Source organism: Leopardus geoffroyi, chromosome D3, assembly GCF_018350155.1.
Source record: "Leopardus geoffroyi isolate Oge1 chromosome D3, O.geoffroyi_Oge1_pat1.0, whole genome shotgun sequence".
Lineage (NCBI taxonomy): Eukaryota > Metazoa > Chordata > Mammalia > Carnivora > Felidae > Leopardus > Leopardus geoffroyi.
In genome coordinates this window covers 626663-645297 of record NC_059339.1, presented here as the reverse complement: position 1 = coordinate 645297, position 18635 = coordinate 626663, and the positions used below count along the sequence as shown (strand labels likewise).

General features: G+C 57.5%; 2 protein-coding genes across 7 annotated transcripts in view; one reads left to right on the top strand and one right to left on the bottom strand.

Moving 5' to 3' along the window:
• The first annotated feature begins 313 nt into the window (after positions 1-313).
• Positions 314-3563, top strand: P2RX2 (purinergic receptor P2X 2). Of its 5 annotated transcripts, XM_045457808.1 has the most exons (12): positions 318-521; positions 636-771; positions 872-943; positions 1051-1126; positions 1197-1293; positions 1452-1532; positions 1657-1795; positions 2209-2339; positions 2493-2583; positions 2713-2778; positions 2859-2936; positions 3096-3563. In XM_045457808.1, the coding sequence occupies exons 1-12, from the start codon at positions 346-348 to the stop codon at positions 3198-3200; spliced, it is 1248 nt and encodes a 415-aa protein (XP_045313764.1). In that variant the 5' UTR covers positions 318-345; the 3' UTR covers positions 3201-3563. The 5 variants fall into 5 exon arrangements, with proteins under 5 accessions (XP_045313766.1, XP_045313763.1, XP_045313764.1 ...); XM_045457809.1 differs by lacking the exon at positions 2859-2936; XM_045457806.1 differs by having other exon boundaries at positions 2859-3563.
• Positions 3564-5679: 2116 nt separating this feature from the next.
• Positions 5680-18635, bottom strand: part of POLE (DNA polymerase epsilon, catalytic subunit) — a 46927-nt gene continuing 33971 nt past the window's right edge. For both annotated transcript variants that reach the window (XM_045457785.1, XM_045457786.1), the window contains 13 exons: positions 18337-18560; positions 18022-18242; positions 17529-17733; positions 16932-17105; positions 15854-15979; positions 14632-14764; positions 13074-13260; positions 12072-12203; positions 11738-11931; positions 7807-8007; positions 7466-7591; positions 6707-6796; positions 5680-6567 (listed from right to left, as the gene is read on the bottom strand). In XM_045457785.1, coding sequence (XP_045313741.1) covers positions 6454-6567; positions 6707-6796; positions 7466-7591; positions 7807-8007; positions 11738-11931; positions 12072-12203; positions 13074-13260; positions 14632-14764; positions 15854-15979; positions 16932-17105; positions 17529-17733; positions 18022-18242; positions 18337-18560 — 2127 coding nt within the window. In that variant the 3' untranslated portion in view covers positions 5680-6453. The remainder of the gene's footprint in view (positions 6568-6706; positions 6797-7465; positions 7592-7806; positions 8008-11737; positions 11932-12071; positions 12204-13073; positions 13261-14631; positions 14765-15853; positions 15980-16931; positions 17106-17528; positions 17734-18021; positions 18243-18336; positions 18561-18635) is intronic.

Here is an 18635-nt window from a genome sequence, read left to right as displayed (position 1 = left end):
CGCCGCCGTCAGACGCCGCCGGAGACGCCAGGAGGCCTGCGGAGCCTCGCCAGGTCTTCCTCCCGCGTCTCAACAATGTCCCCGCGGCTCCGTGTCCCACCCCAGGGACGTGCGGGCCCCCGGGGCGGGTGGGGCGAAGGCCGCCGCCCGCGCTGTGCCCGCGCCGGGCCCACCTGGAGACACCTGCCAGGTGCGCCCCCGCGCGCCCCAAGGCCGCGCGGCCCCGCAGGGGTGAGGGGCGGGGCGCGCGAGGCCACGCCCCGGGGCGGTGCCGCGGGGCTCCCCTGCCCGCGCCCCGAGCCCGCAGGGTGCGCCCGCGTCGCGCCCCGGGCGGAGCTCCGGGCCATGGCGGCCGCCGAGCCCAAGCCCCCCGCGGGGGCGGCCGCGGCCGGGCGCCTGGCCCGAGGCTGCTGGTCCGCGTTCTGGGACTACGAGACGCCCAAGGTGATCGTGGTGAAGAACCGGCGCCTGGGCGTCGTGTACCGCGCGGTGCAGCTCCTCATCCTGCTCTACTTCGTGTGGTGGGTGCGGCGCGGCCGGGGGCGGGGGGGCGCGGGGCCTCGGGGCCCCGGGAGGCGGCGGCCGGCGGGGGGAGGGTCCCGGGTCGCCTCCAGCGCGGCCCTGCCGTCCCGCAGGTACGTGTTCATCGTGCAGAAGAGCTACCAGGACAGCGAGACGGGCCCCGAGAGCTCCGTCATTACCAAGGTCAAGGGCATCACCTTCTCCGAGCGCAAAGTGTGGGACGTGGAGGAGTACGTGAAGCCCCCCGAGGTGCGCCTGCCCGCCCCGCCCGCGGCCGCGCACCCCGGGACGGTACCGACCACCCCCTCTCTCTGAGCCTCGGCCGACCATCCCCTCTTTCTGAGCCCAGGGAGGCAGCGTGTTCAGCATCATCACCAGGATCGAGGTCACACCCTCGCAGACCCTCGGAACCTGCCCGGAGGTGAGGCCTGGCGGAGGGCAGAGCTGGGGCAGAGGGAGGGGCCCTGCCTGCCTGGTCAGCTTGCCCCAGAAGGCTCGGGGCCCCTGACCCAGGCGGCTCCTCCCTAGAGCGTGAGGGTTAGCAACGCCTCCTGTGACACGGACGAGGACTGCGGGGCGGAACAGCTGGACATGCTGGGAAGCGGTCAGTGCGCGCCGGCTGGGGGTGGGGCGGGGCGGGGCCCCTCGCCCCCTGAGCGTCCATCTGCCCGCAGGCCTGCGGACCGGGCGCTGCGTACCCTACTACCAAGGGTCGGCCAAGACCTGCGAGGTGTGGGGCTGGTGCCCGGTGGAAGACGGGGCGTCGGTCAGGTGCGCACGCCCAGTGACCCCACCTAGCTGGGATGCAGCTGACACCCCAGCACGACTCTATTTTGCTCCTTTCTCTCCTCACTGGCCAGGACTGGGGATGTGCCGGGGAGGGGTTCGGGGTGGGGGAGACTAAACACACCCAGTCTGTGCCTCCTCAGCCAATTTCTCGGCAAGATGGCTCCGAATTTCACCATCCTCATCAAGAACAGCATCCACTACCCTAAATTCCAGTTCTCCAAGTAAGAGCCACCAGGCTGTGGTGACCACGGGCCGGGATGGGAGCTACGTCCTGGGAATGTGGCGTTTGTGGGTTACAGAGCTTCTGCCCCCTCCCCACCTGATGTGGCTGGGCCCTGTCCTCAGAGGCAACATCGAGCACCGGAAGGACGGCTACCTGAAACGCTGCACATTCGATGAGGTCTCCGACCCCTACTGTCCCATTTTCAAGCTGGGCTTCATCGTGGAACAGGCAGGGGAAAACTTCACGGAGCTGGCACACACGGTGAGGCGGGCAGCCGAGGGAGTGGGCAGCCGCGGGAGTGGGCGGGCCAGCTCTCCTCCAGGTGCTGGCTCCTAGCTGCAAACGGAGGGTCTCCATTACAGCCAGCCCCCTTTGCGGTCTTGGCCAACCCTGGCCCTGTTCGGGCAAAGGAAAGAGAAACACAATCGGCCGACTGGTCTGGGCATGCATGGCTGCTGCTAAATTATTGACTCCTGGTCACACGGCTGGCCACCAGCATACCCTTGTGCTTCAGAAGCGGGGCGCTCGCCGGGCACTCCTGGCTCTCGGCCCTGAGCGGCCCGAGGTGCCCCAAGATGAGCACCCCGTGCACAGTCTCAGGGCAGGACCCACGGCTCTTGGGGGTCCTCTGTGCGGCCTCCCTGACACCCATCCCTGTGCCCACTTCTGGGCAGGGTGGTGTCATCGGGGTCATTATCAACTGGGACTGTGACCTGGACCTGTCAGCGTCAAAGTGCAACCCCAAGTATTCTTTCCGGAGGCTTGACCCCAAGCACGTCCCAGCCTCGTCTGGCTACAACTTCAGGTACCTTGGCCTTGGGACGCCTGGGTCCTCATCTGCCCTGGCTGTGGTGGCTCTAAAAGAACAGGGCAGGTGCTCCAAGGTCCAGGGGAGCTTCCCATCTTGGGTGATGGGTGGGCGCCCGCCACCGTGCTCCTCAGGGTCATGCTGTCCCAGGTTTGCCAAGTATTACAAGGTAAACGGCAGCGCCACCCGCACGCTCATCAAGGCCTATGGGATCCGCATCGACGTCATTGTGCACGGACAGGTAGGCCAGCCTGCTTTGCCCAGGGCCCAGCTGGCATGGCCTCATCTCCCCCACCCTCCCTTGAGCCCCACCTGCCCCGGACCCAACAACCATCTAAGGCAGGGAACTTCAGCCTGATTCTCTCCCAAGGCAGGGAAGTTCAGCCTGATTCCCACCATCATTAATCTGGCCACAGCACTGACCTCCATCGGGGTGGTAAGGAAATGCATGCTGGGCACGGGGGGCTTGGGTGGGGGGGTCTCCTGGGCCCTCACGTGTCGGTCTTGCTGGCCCAGGGCTCCTTCCTGTGTGACTGGATCTTGCTGACGTTCATGAACAAAAACAAGGTGTACAGCCATAAGAAATTCGACAAGGTGTGCACACCCAGGCGCTCCTCTGGTAGCTGGCCTGTGACTCTGGCTCTTGTTTTGGGCCAGGCTCCTCCCCCACCCTGTCCCTGCTCTGCAGACCCAGGCCAGTCCCTGGCCGCCCCGCCCCCATGGCCTTGCCCTGCCTCTGCCCCTTCTGAGCAGATGGCCGACACCCCTGAGCAGACTGTGGGACCAGAGTTGGGTGCCTCCGAGCCTTCCCGGCAGGACTCCACACTCACGGACCCCCGAGGTTTGGCCCAGCTCTGAGCCCACCACATGCCTTCCATCATGCTGTGTCCAAGGCGGGCCTGATGGGGTCCTGAAGTCTGGTCCCGAGACCAAGCCGCCAGCTCCCCTGGGCCCTGCCCATGCACCTCAACACGCTCTGAGAAGCTGGGAACGAAAGGACCCCCCATGCAACCGGGCAGTGGGCGGGCACGAAGTGGGTGGCACCGGATCCTGGCTGGCCCCTCAACGTCCCCGGGCCTGGAGGAAGGGGTAAACTCCTGCCTCCTCCTCCTCCCTAGCTGACCTCCTCACAAACTTCTCACCCCTCCCCACCCAGACCCTTTGCTTGCTTCAATAGCCAAGAAGTCACATACCCAGAGTCCAATAAACCTGTGTCCAGAACCTCTGGCCTCATTTTTTGGGAGAAGCATCTTGAGGTCCTGAAGACATAGGCAGTAGAGGGTTCTCGCGCATGGGAGCTGTGGGTGCCTCTGGTCTGGTCTGTCCTCTAATCAGCCTGGGTGCAGACTGCATGTTGCGTCCAAGCAGGGGGACAGGGGGGCAGGCAGAGACTGGGTGCACGAGGAACCCAGCACCTGCCCTTCAGCCAGCTTGCTTACCAACCTCCTGGGGTGGGGGGGGTGATCCCAGAGCCACCCTCAAAACACGTGAAAGGATGGGGACTCTGGAGGAAGGGAGACAAGGGGTAGGTGAGGGAATTTGAAACAAGGACCCAGGCGGGGCAAGAAGTTGGTGCTGGGGGAGGGGGATGGTCATGGTGAGGTTGAGGGGGAGCACAAGCCAGCAGATAACTAGTTACCACACCCTCAGATGCCACAATGGTCATTATATTCAGTGGCGCTGCCTGGTGCCTGTCTGGCCAGGCCCCCCTCCCCCAGGGGCCGCCAGAACTTGGCTGGGTGGCGGTTCCCCTAGCAACACGGATGGTGAGCACACAGGTCTATGGCAGCACATGCTGTGCTTTGCACAGACTCCCTCAGCCAGGATCCCTCTTCCGAGGTTCAGCGATAGCTCAGGGGGTCCCCATGTCCAAATCATGCTGGCAGGTGGCCAGAGCTGGCCATCTCACCTGCCCACACCCAACAGGGGGGCCAGCAACGGCACACACCTGAGAAGCACCCCTCCCCCCCCCCCCACGGCCACCTTGAGGTGAGGATTCCTCAGTCACCCAAATGCCTACAATACCCTGTGTCTGGCTCCCTGATGTCCAGTTTTGGAGAAACTGGCTTTTCCAGTTGGGGCTGGGCTGCAGCTCAAGAACCATGGCCAGGGGTTCAGGTTTCCCATTCCCAAGCACGAGAGTGACCCCAGGACCCTTTGCTGTCCCAAATGCTCCAATCCCTAAGCTGGCTTCCGAGGGACCCACCCGGCACCCTCTGGCCCTGTTGTAAGGACAGGGAGTGGTATCCAGGCCCCCAGCCCCTCCCCTCTCCTCTCCGGGGACATCTCTGCTCTCTGCTGCACTTCCAGGAAGCCTAGTTAGCTCCCCTCCCCATCCCAGCCCTAATTTGATTTGATCTCCATCTGGGGGCTGATGCGGGCTCTGTCCACCTTCCAGCCAGTGTCAGGTTTCTCGTGGCCACAGGGCCCGGGCACACCCGGAGCACAGGACCCAGGAGCCAATGCACCCAGTTGCAACAGAGGTCAGTCTTCTTTCTGTCCTCGCACAAACACATGTAAAAATTTTCAGGAATGCAAAATCCAAAGAGTAAAACTGAAGTTAAAGTGTAAAATACTAGGAGATACTTGGAGAAGTCAGGCAGCAATGATGAACTCGAGCCGGGCCCCAGAGTGGACGCTGGCCCACGGCTTCCGTACGGCCTCCCTGGAGGCTGCCCATTTGGGGTCTGAGTTTATGATTCAGTTAGCCTGTGTGTTGCCTTGCCAACCTGGCCATTCTTCTTTTTCCACTTCCAGTCTCATTTAGTTAAAAATGAAGCGTGAGGCGCCTGGTGGCTCGACTCTTGATTTTGGCTCAGGTCATGATTCCAGGGTTGTGGGGTCGAGTTCCGTCAGCGGGGAGCATGGAGCCTGCTTAAAATTCTGTCTTTCATCCTCTGCCCCTCCCCCATCCCGCTCACGCTTCCTCTCTAAAATAAAAAAATAAAACCTAACTACTAAAATGAAGTGTGAAGTTGGGTCTTTTGTGCTGGGGCAGGTGACGACAGAGGGACCAGCTCAGCAAAGTCTCCTGAGGACACTGGGACGCAGACTCCCCTGTCTGGGCCTCCCCCCCTTTTCCAGCCCCACCACAGGGTCAGCGAAGAGTGAGGTCCCACATCTCCGCGCTGCACCGGCTCTCTGAAGAAACTGGTGGCAAGTGTCCAGGTTTAAAGGGGCCATGGTCCCGACTGACCCTCTCTGCAGGTGAGGGCCGCTGACCCTGGGCGTGCATGCCCCGAGTGGCCCCTGGAGGACGGGCAGGCCCGCAAGGGCCGGAGGTCTTGGACTCTGAAGCTAAAAAGCCAGAGCAGAACCGCTAGAAGCCCAACAAAACTGCTGCTGCCGTTTTATTCCCGTCTCTTCCCCCGACCAGATCCCTCAAAGCGGAAGGAAAAAACCGACTGTCTTGCATGTGAAGGATTTCCCTATAAACCCAAGTGCTAACAGATGACGTTAAAGCCGGTGACAAACACGTGCGTCCTCCCACCCATGTGCGGCAGTCTGAGCCAGGTGCTCGTGTCTGTCCCCACCCCCACCTGCAGGTTCAGAGGGCAAGGGTGCCACACCCGATTCCAGATCTTGCTGCTGCAGACAAGGTGACTGCCATGATGCAGGCCCCACCCCTGCAGACCCTACACTGACCAGGAAGTCTCCAGACAAGAAGCCTAAGTCCTGGGAACACATTGTGGGAAAGATGTCCAGGTCCCCTCAGGGTTTGGCTCCGGATTCCCTGGAACAGGCCCACATCCTGCTGGCATCCAGCTATGAGACCGTCTCCGTGGTCACAAGTGATGAGAAACGAGGGCTGCAAACCCCACTAGTCATCACCAGACAGAAGACCCCCCTCAACAGCAGAGGAGAGAGTGACAGAGCGGGACCACAGGGAGGGCTGTCCACTCAGCAGGAACCGCCCTGGAGACCCCTCTCAGGCCAACAGTGGGCTGCCCTGACCACAGCTGGTGGCCTAGGCAGCCCCAGGTGGAGCCACTTCCTGCTCTGGCTGGCTCGTGCTTCTCTATGTGACCTGCTCCTTTTCCTCGGTGCTCCGTCCTGGCCAGGGTCACGAGTCTGGAAGTCAGGGCAGGGAATGGGGTCGCTGCTCGACTCGCTAATGGCCCAGCTGAAGGTTCTTCTGCAGCAGCCACTCCAGGGTCTCCATGAGGTACGACATGCCATAGTGCTGGGCGATGTTCTGGAAGATTCTAATCTGGTCCATGAAGACCTGCAGAAATGACCAGAGGAGGCACAGGGATGCAAGGCACAGGCTCGGGTGTGTAGGGAGAGGGAGAGAGGCAGATGGCAGAGACCAGAAAGGGCAAATGGGGGGGGGGGGGCAGCCAGGCCAGCCGTGGGACCCCCACCTTGGTGCGGATGGTGAGGGCGAAGTCCCCGGCACAGCTGCAGTACACAGGCATGTTGGTCTCCTTCACACCCTGGCACTTGAGGCAGATCTGCAATGAGGAGCAGCCCTGGTCACCAGTGTCCCCTTCTGGGCCTGTGGTGGCCAGTGGTAGCCAAGAGCTCGGCATGCCCACCCACCCCATGGCCTTCAACTCAACCAGGAAAGACCAATACTTTGTAACGGGATTTATCCAAACATGCCAGCTGCTTCCTAACACCTTCCCGGGGGGGCGGGCGGCACTGCACCCTTGCCTCTGAGTCCCAGGGACCTCACCCCTGTGCCTTCCTTGGGTCTCCCTATTCCATCAGAGCAGATGTGGGCTGTTCCCTGCCCGGGCCCCGACGCCCCTTCACATCCTCTCGTCAAGAACACCCCTCTATCTAATGCTGACAACGTCCCTGTTTCTCTCTCTCTTCCCTGTTTGTTGTCTTTACACTTGCCATGACTCTCACACTCCATCCTGCTCACCAGCTACCCTCTTCCATTACAACAAAAGGTGCATGGAGCCAGCACCCGCCCCTGCAGGGGCCCCAGAGATGTGTGACAAGCAGTCAAGAGGAGCCCTGATCCAAGGGCTGGCCACCTCAGAGCACTGAGTCGGGACTTGAGAACTGTGCACACCTGTGGCTTCTCGGGGTGCAAACCGCTCATCAGGAAGCCCTCTGCCCGCTGGAGAGGGGGCTGGGGTGGAGTCCCCCACGCCAGGCCTGCCACTCACCAGGTCCTGCAGAGTGAAGGCCATCAGTTTCTTCTGCACGGCTTCCACCAGGGCCATCTCGATGACTGATGAGTCATAGGCAACCAGGCAGTTGGAGCAGAGCCACTGAGGCAGCACAGCCCCGTCCTAGGCAGGGGAGGAGGGGGCCGGGTCAGCGGTCCGCCCAGCCTTCCTTGGCAGCCAGGGCTTCCCAGGGGCTGGGCAGAGACCGTGCGGAGCCAGCTGGGGAGCCGGGGGGAGGGGGCTGCCGGCCCGCACGCACCACGGTCACCGCCACCGTCTATCAGGACACCGCACCGGCACACAGGAAAGGTGTCTGAGAGCCTCCCGGCCCCGCCCACCTGAGAGAAGGAGGGCTCTTTGCACAGGTCCAGGTCCCGGCAGAAGTTACAGCTGCGGCAGATGACCTCAGGGAGCACGTAGGAACGGCAGGGGTCTCGGAACTGGGCCTCCTCTGAGAACTCGCCAACGTCCACCAGGCGCAGCAGGTCCCGGTTCAGCTTGTTCACCTGGTTCGTGATGTTCGTGTCCAGAGACAGAACCTACGAAGAACAGAGCATCAGTGATGGCCTCGCGGGCCGGTCTCTATCGGGAGCGGAAAAGCCTGCAGCGGACTCTTCAGGCTGCAGCTTCTCAGCACCGCGCCCTCCCTCTCCCGCTGGAAGTGAGGGGCGCTTCCTCAGTGCGGCCCTGCGAGCAGGTTTCCGTCAGCTCCGGGGGACGGGGGCACCACGTGCTCTTCCTGTCGTCCTTCCCGGCTCCCTCCTCCTCAAGGACAGGAAGTCCTAAGTCTGCGGGGCTGCACGGTCTCATCGGCAGAGTGCGTGCTCTCAGCCCCGACGGTGGGGGTTCCCGTGCCAGCCCGGAGCCCGCTGGGAAGCCTGGCTCTCGTGGTGGTGCCTGCAGAACCACAGGTGAGGTGTCTCCTCCTTTTGTCCATAATGGAGAGGACAGGACAGGACAGACCTCTTTAGAGGTCCCTCCCACCCCTAAAACTCTACTGTCCCAGCTCAACACCAAGAACACCACAGAACCAAAGCCCTCTTAGAAGACATTTTTGGGAGAACTATTTATGGTCATATTCGAAGCCCGCCACCCCATCCAGTGAGACAAGTAGATTTCAGCAAGCAGGTAAATTTGCAAGTATGTATAATGAGGAGCGACAGCCTGTTAGTATGAAGCTGTTTGCTTAAAACATATAGTTTATAGGGGCGCCTGGGTGGCGCAGTCGGTTAAGCGTCCGACTTCAGCTCAGGTCACGATCTCGCGGTCCGTGAGTTCGAGCCCCGTGTCAGGCTCTGGGCTGATGGCTCGGAGCCTGGAGCCTGTTCCCGATTCTGTCTCCCTCTCTCTCTGCCCCTCCCCCGTTCATGATCTGTCTCTCTCTGTCCCAAAAATAAATAAACGTTGAAAAAAAAAAAAATTAAAAAAAAAACCAAAAACATATAGTTTATACATCTCCATTATAAAAAAAAAAAAACTGGATTGAATTAAAGAGGAAAACAAAGAAAAAAGATTTCACTGGTAAATTTACCAAACGTTAAGCAAAAAAAAAGTATTCTACACAGTACCTTCCGGGAAACACAAAAGGGAAAACACTTCTAGCTCGTTTATGAGGCTATCATCATCCTGATACCAAAGACAGCACAAGAAAACAGCAGACCAACCACCAGCACGTGCACTCAAAAATCCTCAACAATACCAGCAAATTGAACCCACCAACGTGTACAAAGGATGATACGTCACAACCAAGTGCGATTTCCTCCAAGAATACAAGCAAGAGTTGATTAATATTTAAAAATCAGGGTCATGTCCAGATGGCCATCAGACATATGAAAAGATGCTCAACAGCACTCATCATTAGGGAAAGACAAACCAAAATCACAATGACGTATCACCTCACAGCTGCCAGAATGGGCAAAATAAAAAAACACAAGACATAACAAATGTTGGTGAGGATGTGAAGCAAAGGGACTCTCTTACACTATCACTGGGAATGCAAACTGGTGTAGCCACTCTGGAGAATAGTATGGAAGTTCCTCAAAAAGTTAAAAATAAAATTACGCTATGATGCAACAATTCCACTACTGAGTATTTACTCAAAGAATAAGCAAACACTAATTCAAAAAGATATATGCACCCCTGTGTTTACTGCAGCATTTTTTACAATAGCCAACTTATGGAAGCAACCCAAAGGTCCACTGATAAACGAATGGACAACAAAGATGTGACACAAGATACAGATATTCATGTATCTCTATATATTAGCAGTGAACAACCGGAAACTGAAGTTTTTTTTTTTTGTTTTTGTTTTGTTTTTTTTTTTTTCAACGTTTATTTATTTTTGGGACAGAGAGAGACAGAGCGTGAACGGGGGAGGGGCAGAGAGAGAGGGAGACACAGAATCGGAAACAGGCTCCAGGCTCTGAGCCATCAGCCCAGAGCCTGACGCGGGGCTCGAACTCACGGACTGCGAGATCGTGACCTGGCTGAAGTCGGACGCTTAACCGACTGCGCCATCCAGGCGCCCCTCGGAAACTGAAGTTTTAAAAAGTGCTATTACGATGGCACCAAACAGCCTGAAAACCTTAGGTGCAAATACTGAAAACCCCAAACACTGATGAAGAAAATCAGAGGCGACCTAAATAAATGGAAAGAGATAGTGGTTCATGAATCAGGAGTCTCAACACTAAGATGTTGTGGGTGCCCAGGTGGCTCAGTCAGTTAAGCGTTCATTGGACTCCTGATTTCAGCTCAGGTCATGATCGCACGTTCGTGAGTTTGAGTCCCACGTCGGGCTCTGCACTGACAGTGCAGAGCCTGCTTGGGATTCTCTCTCATCTGCCCCTCCCCTCCTTGTGCTTCTGCGCTCTCTCTCAAAATAAATAAATAAACATTAAAAAAAACCCAAGATGTTAATTCTCCCTAAGTTAATCTATAGATTAAAATGATTCTAGGGATACCTAGGTGGTTCAGTTGGTTGAGTGTCCAACTTCAGCACAAGTCATGATATCACGGTTTGTGGGCTCCAATCCACACAGAGCCCGCTTTATTTCTTCTGTGCCCCTCCTCTCCCTCTGTCCCCCTCTCCCTCTCTGCACCTCCCCAACTCGCGACCGCGTGGAGGACCGCATGTACACTCTGTGTGTGCCGTGAAAGGAGCCAGACCTAACCGGCCACATAATCCACAACGTGGGATTCTGGAAGAGGTGGCCGTGCAAGGGCAGATGAGTGGTTCGGGGGGACTTAGCTCAGGTGGAGACCGTTTGAACCTGCCCGCAGCACAGCCCCATCGCTCTGTGAAAGCTTGAACAACTCACTGCACAGACTGAATGTGACTGGGTCAACTTTAGAGAGTGCACGGACATCGGACAGACAGATCAGCGCGTGGCAGGGGTGGGTGCGATGTTTGCGGAACGGTGAAATGCCCTGCATCCTGCCTCTGCCACAACTCACAGAACACACACCCACAATGGCGAAATCTCACCGTACGTAAGCTATACCTGAGTAAAAATAAATTTTAAAAACCCTGGAGTCTAACAGAAGAATAAAATGGCAAACTAAACTATTTCTGCACCACAACCAGAAGTCACCTGATCCTGGAGCATCCTGTAACTGAATGCCCAGGAAAGTGCTCTCTGAGGGGTGACACCTGCACAGTCGCTACCTGGTAATATTATCCCATCGCTGACTCCGCCTGCCTTTCCCAGAAAGCATTTGGCATCCGAGCAAGCTCTCCTCTGTGATTTCACCACAGCCCGCTCATTGTGGGAGACTGTTCCTGGTCCCGGCCCTTGGACCCACCAGATCCACAAGCACCGCCATTTCACAGCTCGCCCACTCAGCAGGTGCCTCTCACCAGCACCCCCAGACCATCCTACCCCAGGGCCTTTGCACCCTCAGGTTCTTCTTCAGGTCCACACACGGCTGGACCCTCCTGCTCAATGTGGTCTCAGGCCCCAACTTCCTCATCTACCCTGCCCTTCTGAGGCCACCTCAGCCCGCCTCCCCTCTCTGGGCTCACCTGTCCCTGATTGACTTGTCCTCACCCTCACTGGAGCACAGGCTCCGTGAGGACGGGGGGGCTCTGGTCTCCTCCCACTCCTAGCCCCAAATGCCTCACACAACAGATGCAAGGAATGAGCAGTGAGAGTTCGTGGAATCAACAAGATTGTACTCCTGGCACCCTCGCTTCCCACACACACTGACACTCTTGGGAGTGCTCGCATTAGCGTTAAGCATCTCTGCCCCGCACACGTGTCGCGGCCTCACCTTGCACACGTATTTGATGAACTCCAGCGCAGGGTTATTGAGCAGCAAGTGAGAACCAGGGAGGACAGGGAACATTTTTGAGAGCTCAGTGGCGTTCCGGGAACCCGTGACTTTCTTCTGAATCTTCTGAGTGATGGTGAAGAAGTTCTGAGTGAGTTCATTTGCCACGTAATCTTGAGAGAAGGTGATCACTCCTGGGAAGGAAAGGGATACGGCACATGCTCCCCATTTTGCAGTGATAAGGACACTAAGGGAAGGACACGGGGACCCCCAGAGCAGAGGGCTCAGGTTCCAGGGGCAGAGGGGTGGCCTCAGGCAGCAAGGGGGTGCTCACCAGGAAGGGCTCCGGCCACCGCCTGGGCCTCTTGGGAGAGCTGGCTGGGCCCCCTCCTCCGCAGAGGGGTGCTCCCTGGGACACTGCGCCTCAGCTCCTCCTTCATGCTGTGGTACACGGCCACAATGTATGCTGCAGAGACAGGCCACAGGCCTTGAGAGTCAGGACCCAGGGGGCCCTGTGGCTGGTCAGACCTCCAGCCAGCCTGGGCTGAAATATCATTACTAGTCGTGGCTCTTGGCTGCATTTGGACGAGCCAAAATCAATTGGAAAAATGGGAATAAGCAGGGCACTTACTGAGGCCCAAGTCCAAGTGCACCTTGGTAGGGAGGCTGCCGTGTAAGCCACACTCACCAACCTTCCTGCCGCACAGTGACACAGTGACAAAACATGGCTCATAACAAACACAGGTCTAGGCTCCTGGTGTCGGCACGCATTCTGAGGTAGCCCCCCAGGAGTTTCAAGAGAGAAGTAGAGAGAGACTCAAGGGCGAGCACACGTGCAGTTATAAACGAAACCACCGCTGTGGCTGCACATCGCTAGGTCTGAGTGGTGTTCCCGGCCCTCGCCACCTGCTCTCCCCTAATGACGAGCTCTGTGTGACAGAGTGTAATGTATACGCTTTGTGTGCATGTGATCTCAGACACCCTGGTTTGTAAACACCAAACCTTTGTTAACACTGCACCTCTAGACCCAAGTCAGATACAGAAGATTCTGACACAGAAGTTGAGCCGCAAAGGCCAGCCAGTGGGCAACTGATTCAGGAAGTTTCCAACCTTCTGTACTTGGTGTTCACTTTTACTTGCTCTGTGTGCACACGCAAGTCCTGGGACTTGCGGACACGCCCCAGGGCAGAGGACAGGGGTCCAGCCCCGCAAGGCCGGCACAGCCAGTGCACGCCCCCCAGACTTGACTTCCCCTTTACCTCCTTGCTTTGCAAACACACCAGAGCCACATTACTCCCACCGCCAGACTCCGACGCGAGCTAGCGGGCCGGCTCACCCGAAACGATCATGAGGAAGTAGCTCTGGCAGGAGGCTGCCTGTGGCAGGAACTGCACGATATTCCAGTTGTTTTCCAGCATGTCCTCCACGTCGGGCTCCTGGGCACCTTCCTCCTCCTCCTCCTCCTCCCCACCTTCCTCCTCCTCCTCCTCCTCCTCTTCTCTGCCTTCTTTTCGGGAGTCTTGCTGTAACACAGACGCAACACACCTGAGTCATTCTACACCTGGGTCTACTGACCCCTTGTGCCTCGTGAGATGCTCGTCGAGTCGTTCCACATCCCTGAGCCTGAGTCAAAGTCCCGCAGGACGGCTCTAAGGACGAGGCCACTTAGGAGATGAAGCTGCTTAGGTAACGCGCCCGGGGAGTACTCAGCAAATGCTGATCGTGATTCTCACTTTGTTCTTCCAGAGAATTCCCTTTAGAATTCTTTAACTCCCACCTCCCAGGTAGGGAAGATTCACGAGTGGGTGACCTTGGGTGACTAGATCTCTTGTCTGAATCCCACACGTCCTGGGACGGTGACGATCCTACCTGAGGGGCCCTGCTGCAGATATCTCCCGCACGACCAAATTCCCCTCTCAGTGGCGCCTTCCACGTCCACGTGTGAACTCCGGCATCCCCCACACCCTTCAAGCAGCATCCACTGCCTTCTCCGGATTCAGCTACGATACCTGTCCTTCCCTCCCATCGAGGTCTCCACAGACCTCCTGTCCCAGCACTGAGGACGGCCGGACCTTGTGCACACGCCACACACCCTGGCCAGGCTTGGCTCCTCTCACCCCACACGTGCTCTCCTGCCCCACCCATCTCATCACAGATGCGTGGCTCCACAGCCCTGGGTGCACCCACACCCCCAGGTGTCACCTCCATCCATTCCATTGGCTTGTACACTCCACCTTCAAAACCCACCCAAGTCCTTCTCCCAGACTCCACCCTGCCCCCCACCCTCCCCTGGGCTGATGCTAACTGGGCTCCTACTGAAGCCTTGATCTCCTACGCTGTTGTCGACAATACGGGGCCCTAGTGGAGGCCCCGACGTGCTCCTGCTCAGAGTCTCTTTGTCACTAAAAGCCGAGACTCCAACTCGGCCTTTGGGCCCAAGGAGGCTGCCTGTGGCAGGAACCGTACGATGTTCCAGTTGTTTTCCTGGCTGCTCTGTGCTACCCGTGACCCCCGCCCAGCCCTGCTCTGTTGTCATGGCTACGCTGACACTGCACCCCCGGCCCAGTTCTTCATTCCCTGCTTGCCTGTCCCCTCTTTAGAGGCCTCTGTGACGGTCCCACCTAAGTCAGCCCCCTGCCCCACAGCCCGCTCTCTGCCCTCCCTCAGCCCCTACCGTTGCCAGTGCTGCACGTTCCCCATCTGCCCATTTGCTCACCTCTTCCCTCACAGATCGCCCCGGGGGCAGCACGCTCTTGCGGGAACGGCTGCAGGATGGGGCCCAGAACCGGGCCAGGCGCTGGACCCATGAGCACCAAACATGTGCAAAGAGACAAAGACGGGCCCCAAAGCTGTCTCAGACCCCAGCCTGGGCTCTCCAGACTGTGACATCTTACCTGTCCACAGTGAATACTAGATGGGACGTTTCCTTTGATTCCACCATAGTTAGAGGGATCCATCCAGAGAAGAAACTCCCAGCACCGAGAGAAAGAAATCGTCAAGGAATGGAAGATCTCTTTAGAATGGACGCTGAAAAGAAGCCAAATAGAAACTGCTTACATGAAATCATTTTTTCTCCACTCTCCTCCTTTTATTTTCGTACCTGCTTACCCTTCACTTCTTAACAAAAACTTACAGTGGATTCAAACTATATCAGCCCTCCAACTTTCCAGAGGACGTGATAAACCCGACGCTAAGGCGACTTCTGCACCAAGCAAGAGGGAGCGGCAGGGACCCGTGCTGAGGGACCAGAGAAGCAAGAGCCCCTCTGTGTGCAAGGAGACTACACAGAGCAGAGACAAGGACCGCTGAGTGCCCGCTCCCACCGCTGTCCGAGAGCCTCAGGATGCTCACAAGGTGCCCAGGGCTGCGCTCACAGCAATCTTGCTTCACCAGTGAGCAACAGTGAGCTCTAGACTAAACATGGCTCTGGCCCAGCCTACCTATAAATCACAAAAAATGCTCAAAAGGCCAATGTGTTTCCAAGCAAGAAAGATCTAGAACATCTACAGAAGAATAAAACACCAAGGTATCCATGAGACAAGGCAGTCACATGTGTTCACAACTGCCGACATCCATTGCGGTATCACCAGGCTCCCAGGCAATGCGGAATCGGGAGAAAAACCTACCACTGAATACAAATCAGAACTGACACAAGTGTTTTACTGAGCAAAGCAGGACACTGAAATGGTTATTGACCCCAGATTCTAGTCATAAAGCTAGAGGAAAGACAGAGCAGGCTCAGCAGACTCTAGGAATACTAAGACCCAGCTAGGCTGACAGACACGTGAGAGGAAAACCACCCTGGACGGGATGAACGGCAGACTAAACACTGCAGGAAAGGATTAGCAACTTTAAGGACACAACAAAGGAAATTACCCAAAAAGAAACACAGAGAGAAATAAAACTTTCAAAACAGATCTAACTATAATTCTATACCAGCAACGAGATCTCCCAAAAATAAAGATAAAATAAAGGCTTCTTTGGACATCCAGTGGCAGAAAGAATTCATTACAAACAGATCCGTGCTACGAGTGATTTACAGGAAGTCCCTCAGCAGAAGGGAAAGGACACCAGATCAGAACACAAAGGAAGGCAGAATTCTAGAAATGTAAACACCTGTTGGTGATGTACTCCACGTAGGCAATGGCATCTGCGACCCGCCGCTTCTTCGTGCAGAGGATGATGCGGTTGAAGTTGGCATAGACGACAGAGGACCCCAAGCGCTTGAACTCAGCGATGAGCCTGTAGACCAAGGTCACAATCACCAGTCGCGATGTCACAGAGGACACCATAAGACATCATGGGAAAACAAGCTAAGGATCCTAAACGAAAAAGCTATTCTAAATATGCCTGAAATCCAGACGCAACAGAGTGAAGATTTCTCAGGGCAAAACAAATACTTGTTTCTTTCATAAACAAAGCCAAAGAGAATCAAAAACAGGAGAAAACATGCTATCACATCACACAAAAATGGCTAATTTTTACGTAGAAACAACTCATATAAATCAATGAGGAAAAAAACCAACAAAACTACAGAAAAATGGACAAAGGATATAAAAAGAAAGTTCAAATTCACTTATGAGAACTGCAGAGCAAGAGTACACTGGGTTAGCACTTCACCACACGAGGCTGGCCCCAGTGTCTGCCGTGCTGGTGGGGCTGCGGACACACATTCTCAGTCTCTGTTGGACACACAAACAACTGTACAACTTCCACGGAGAGCGCTTTGTCGCTAAGAATCAAATTAGCGTTTTCCTATCCAGTCAAGAGATCTATCAAACCTGCACCAGTGCTTTTGCTAGAGATTATTCCAGAGATGTATTCCCGTGACCTTGGGCACAAGGCCATTCTTGCCTGGTGATCTGTAACAGCCTGAGTTCTGGAAGCAGCCCGAGTGCCCATTAGGATGATACATCCACACATGGGTCTCCAATATCTGCTCTTAACTACAGGTGCAGAACACACACACAGGGCATGAGGACTTGTGCCAACAGGAAGCAAAGACCCCAGCACATGGCACACCTGTGCAGGATGCTGAGCAGGCTGGGACAGCAGCTAAGCACTCCCTGGGACCTTTACCGCCATGGACCACTAGCCCGGGGCGTCGGCCGGCCATTCCTGTGGATTTGGGGACTGGTGGGGGGGGGGGGGCTGGGGTCAGCAGGGCCTGGAGCAAGCCGCTGGCAGCACTCACTGCAGGAAGAGCTTCTTCATCATGTTGTGGAGTGTGCGGTGCAGGGCGGGGTCGTGCAGCAGCGAGGATGGGGACCGGAGCCAGCGGTAGAAGTGCATCACCTGGTTGTCAGCGTAGATATTGCGGTACTGTGTGATCTCCTTCACCCAGCCCACCACCATGCTCTTCAGGATCCTGGAAGAAAGGCATGGAGGGTGGCCCTTCGTCCCTGATACCAGCTTCCCCCTATTGTGCCGTCACCTCTGCCCCCTCTCCTCACTGTCCAAACCCTATCGCTGGGCCCTCATGTGCGCCCTCAGGCCTCACTCCACTCAACGCCTACAACACACCAATGGCCACAGGAAGGGGCCACAATGGTGCCCGGAGGGCAGCAAAGCCCAGCGACTGGAGGAAGGAGCTTGGCCCCATATGGGGTGCTGGTGCTGCCGCCCTGGGGGAGAGAAGCCCCAGTGACAATGTCTTAGCTCTTAGTTTTCCAAAACGAGGGCAGAGGATAAACAGGTTTCTAATGTTCCTTCTAAATCCCAAGCCCAGCCATCCTGCCTAGGGAGAGGACTGGGCACACGAACAAAAGGCCAGGCTGTGCTCTCGGGGCACCTGAACGTGCTGGAGCAGAGGGCTGTGTCATCGTAGCTGGCCGGGGTGCCGGCGGCCTGATTGCCGGTGATCATGTCCTCCAGGGAGGCCTGCTGGATCACGTCGAAGCTGATGCCCACGCTGTCAGCCCCCTCCATGTCATTGATGTGGTGGGACTGCAAGATGGTGTTGACGGCCAGGTTCTGGATGTCCAGCTCCACGCACACTGCACACAGAGACACCCCTGTGGTGCCCGTGGGCCGACTGCAGCCAGCGCTACCTCAGGAAACACACCACTCCCGGGGCAGCCGGGCTGGCTGACAAGCCTGCCACCGAGCGACTAAAGAGCCCAGCCCCGCTTGTCCCACACCCACGGATGCTGCTGCAGGCTCAGTGCCCACACTGTCACGGCCGAGCGCGGAGCATCCGCCACTGGGCCTTCCCGCCACCACAGAATGGCAATGCGTGGCGGAAACGCCAGCAGCCGGGGACCCCCGGTGGCTCAAGCACCTACGCGTGGAGTAGCAGCCCGGACAGTTGATCTCCACGCTGGCCTGGTCGTCGAACTCCATGACGAGGCGATTGTCGTCGGCCTCCTTGCCGCCCAGGTCAGGGCGCGCCGTGGGGGACAGCCAGAGCAGGTGGTTGTGGCGCTGCAGGTGGCGGGCAAAGAAGAGGTCGGAGCCGAAGGTGGAGATGTCTTCGGGCAGGTTCCCAATGGGGATGTGGAAGTACCTGCAGAGGGCACGGGGTCAGCCCCAGGGAAGGGACGGACGAACCGGGAACAGCCAGAGCCCAGAAACGGAGAAATGCCCTCCACTCCCGTCACCTGCTCATCTCGAAGGCCTGGGACAGGCAGGTGTCCAGGTTGAGGTAGTGGCGGATCATGCGCCGGGCACCGAGGCGCTGCCAGTCCAGGACTCCATAGCTGACCCTATCAGCCACGCGGACCGGCACCAGCGGGAAGTCCTCCAGGACGGGCACCTCGCCAACCAGCCTCTTCAGCTCCCAGTTGGACTGAACAGCGATGAGTGTGGGCCCACGGCGCTCCTCCTGGACGTAAGGGAAGCAAGCGGCTGGGGGGGAGGGGGCGTTGGGGGGAGGGGCTCACACACAGAAGCCCCACCC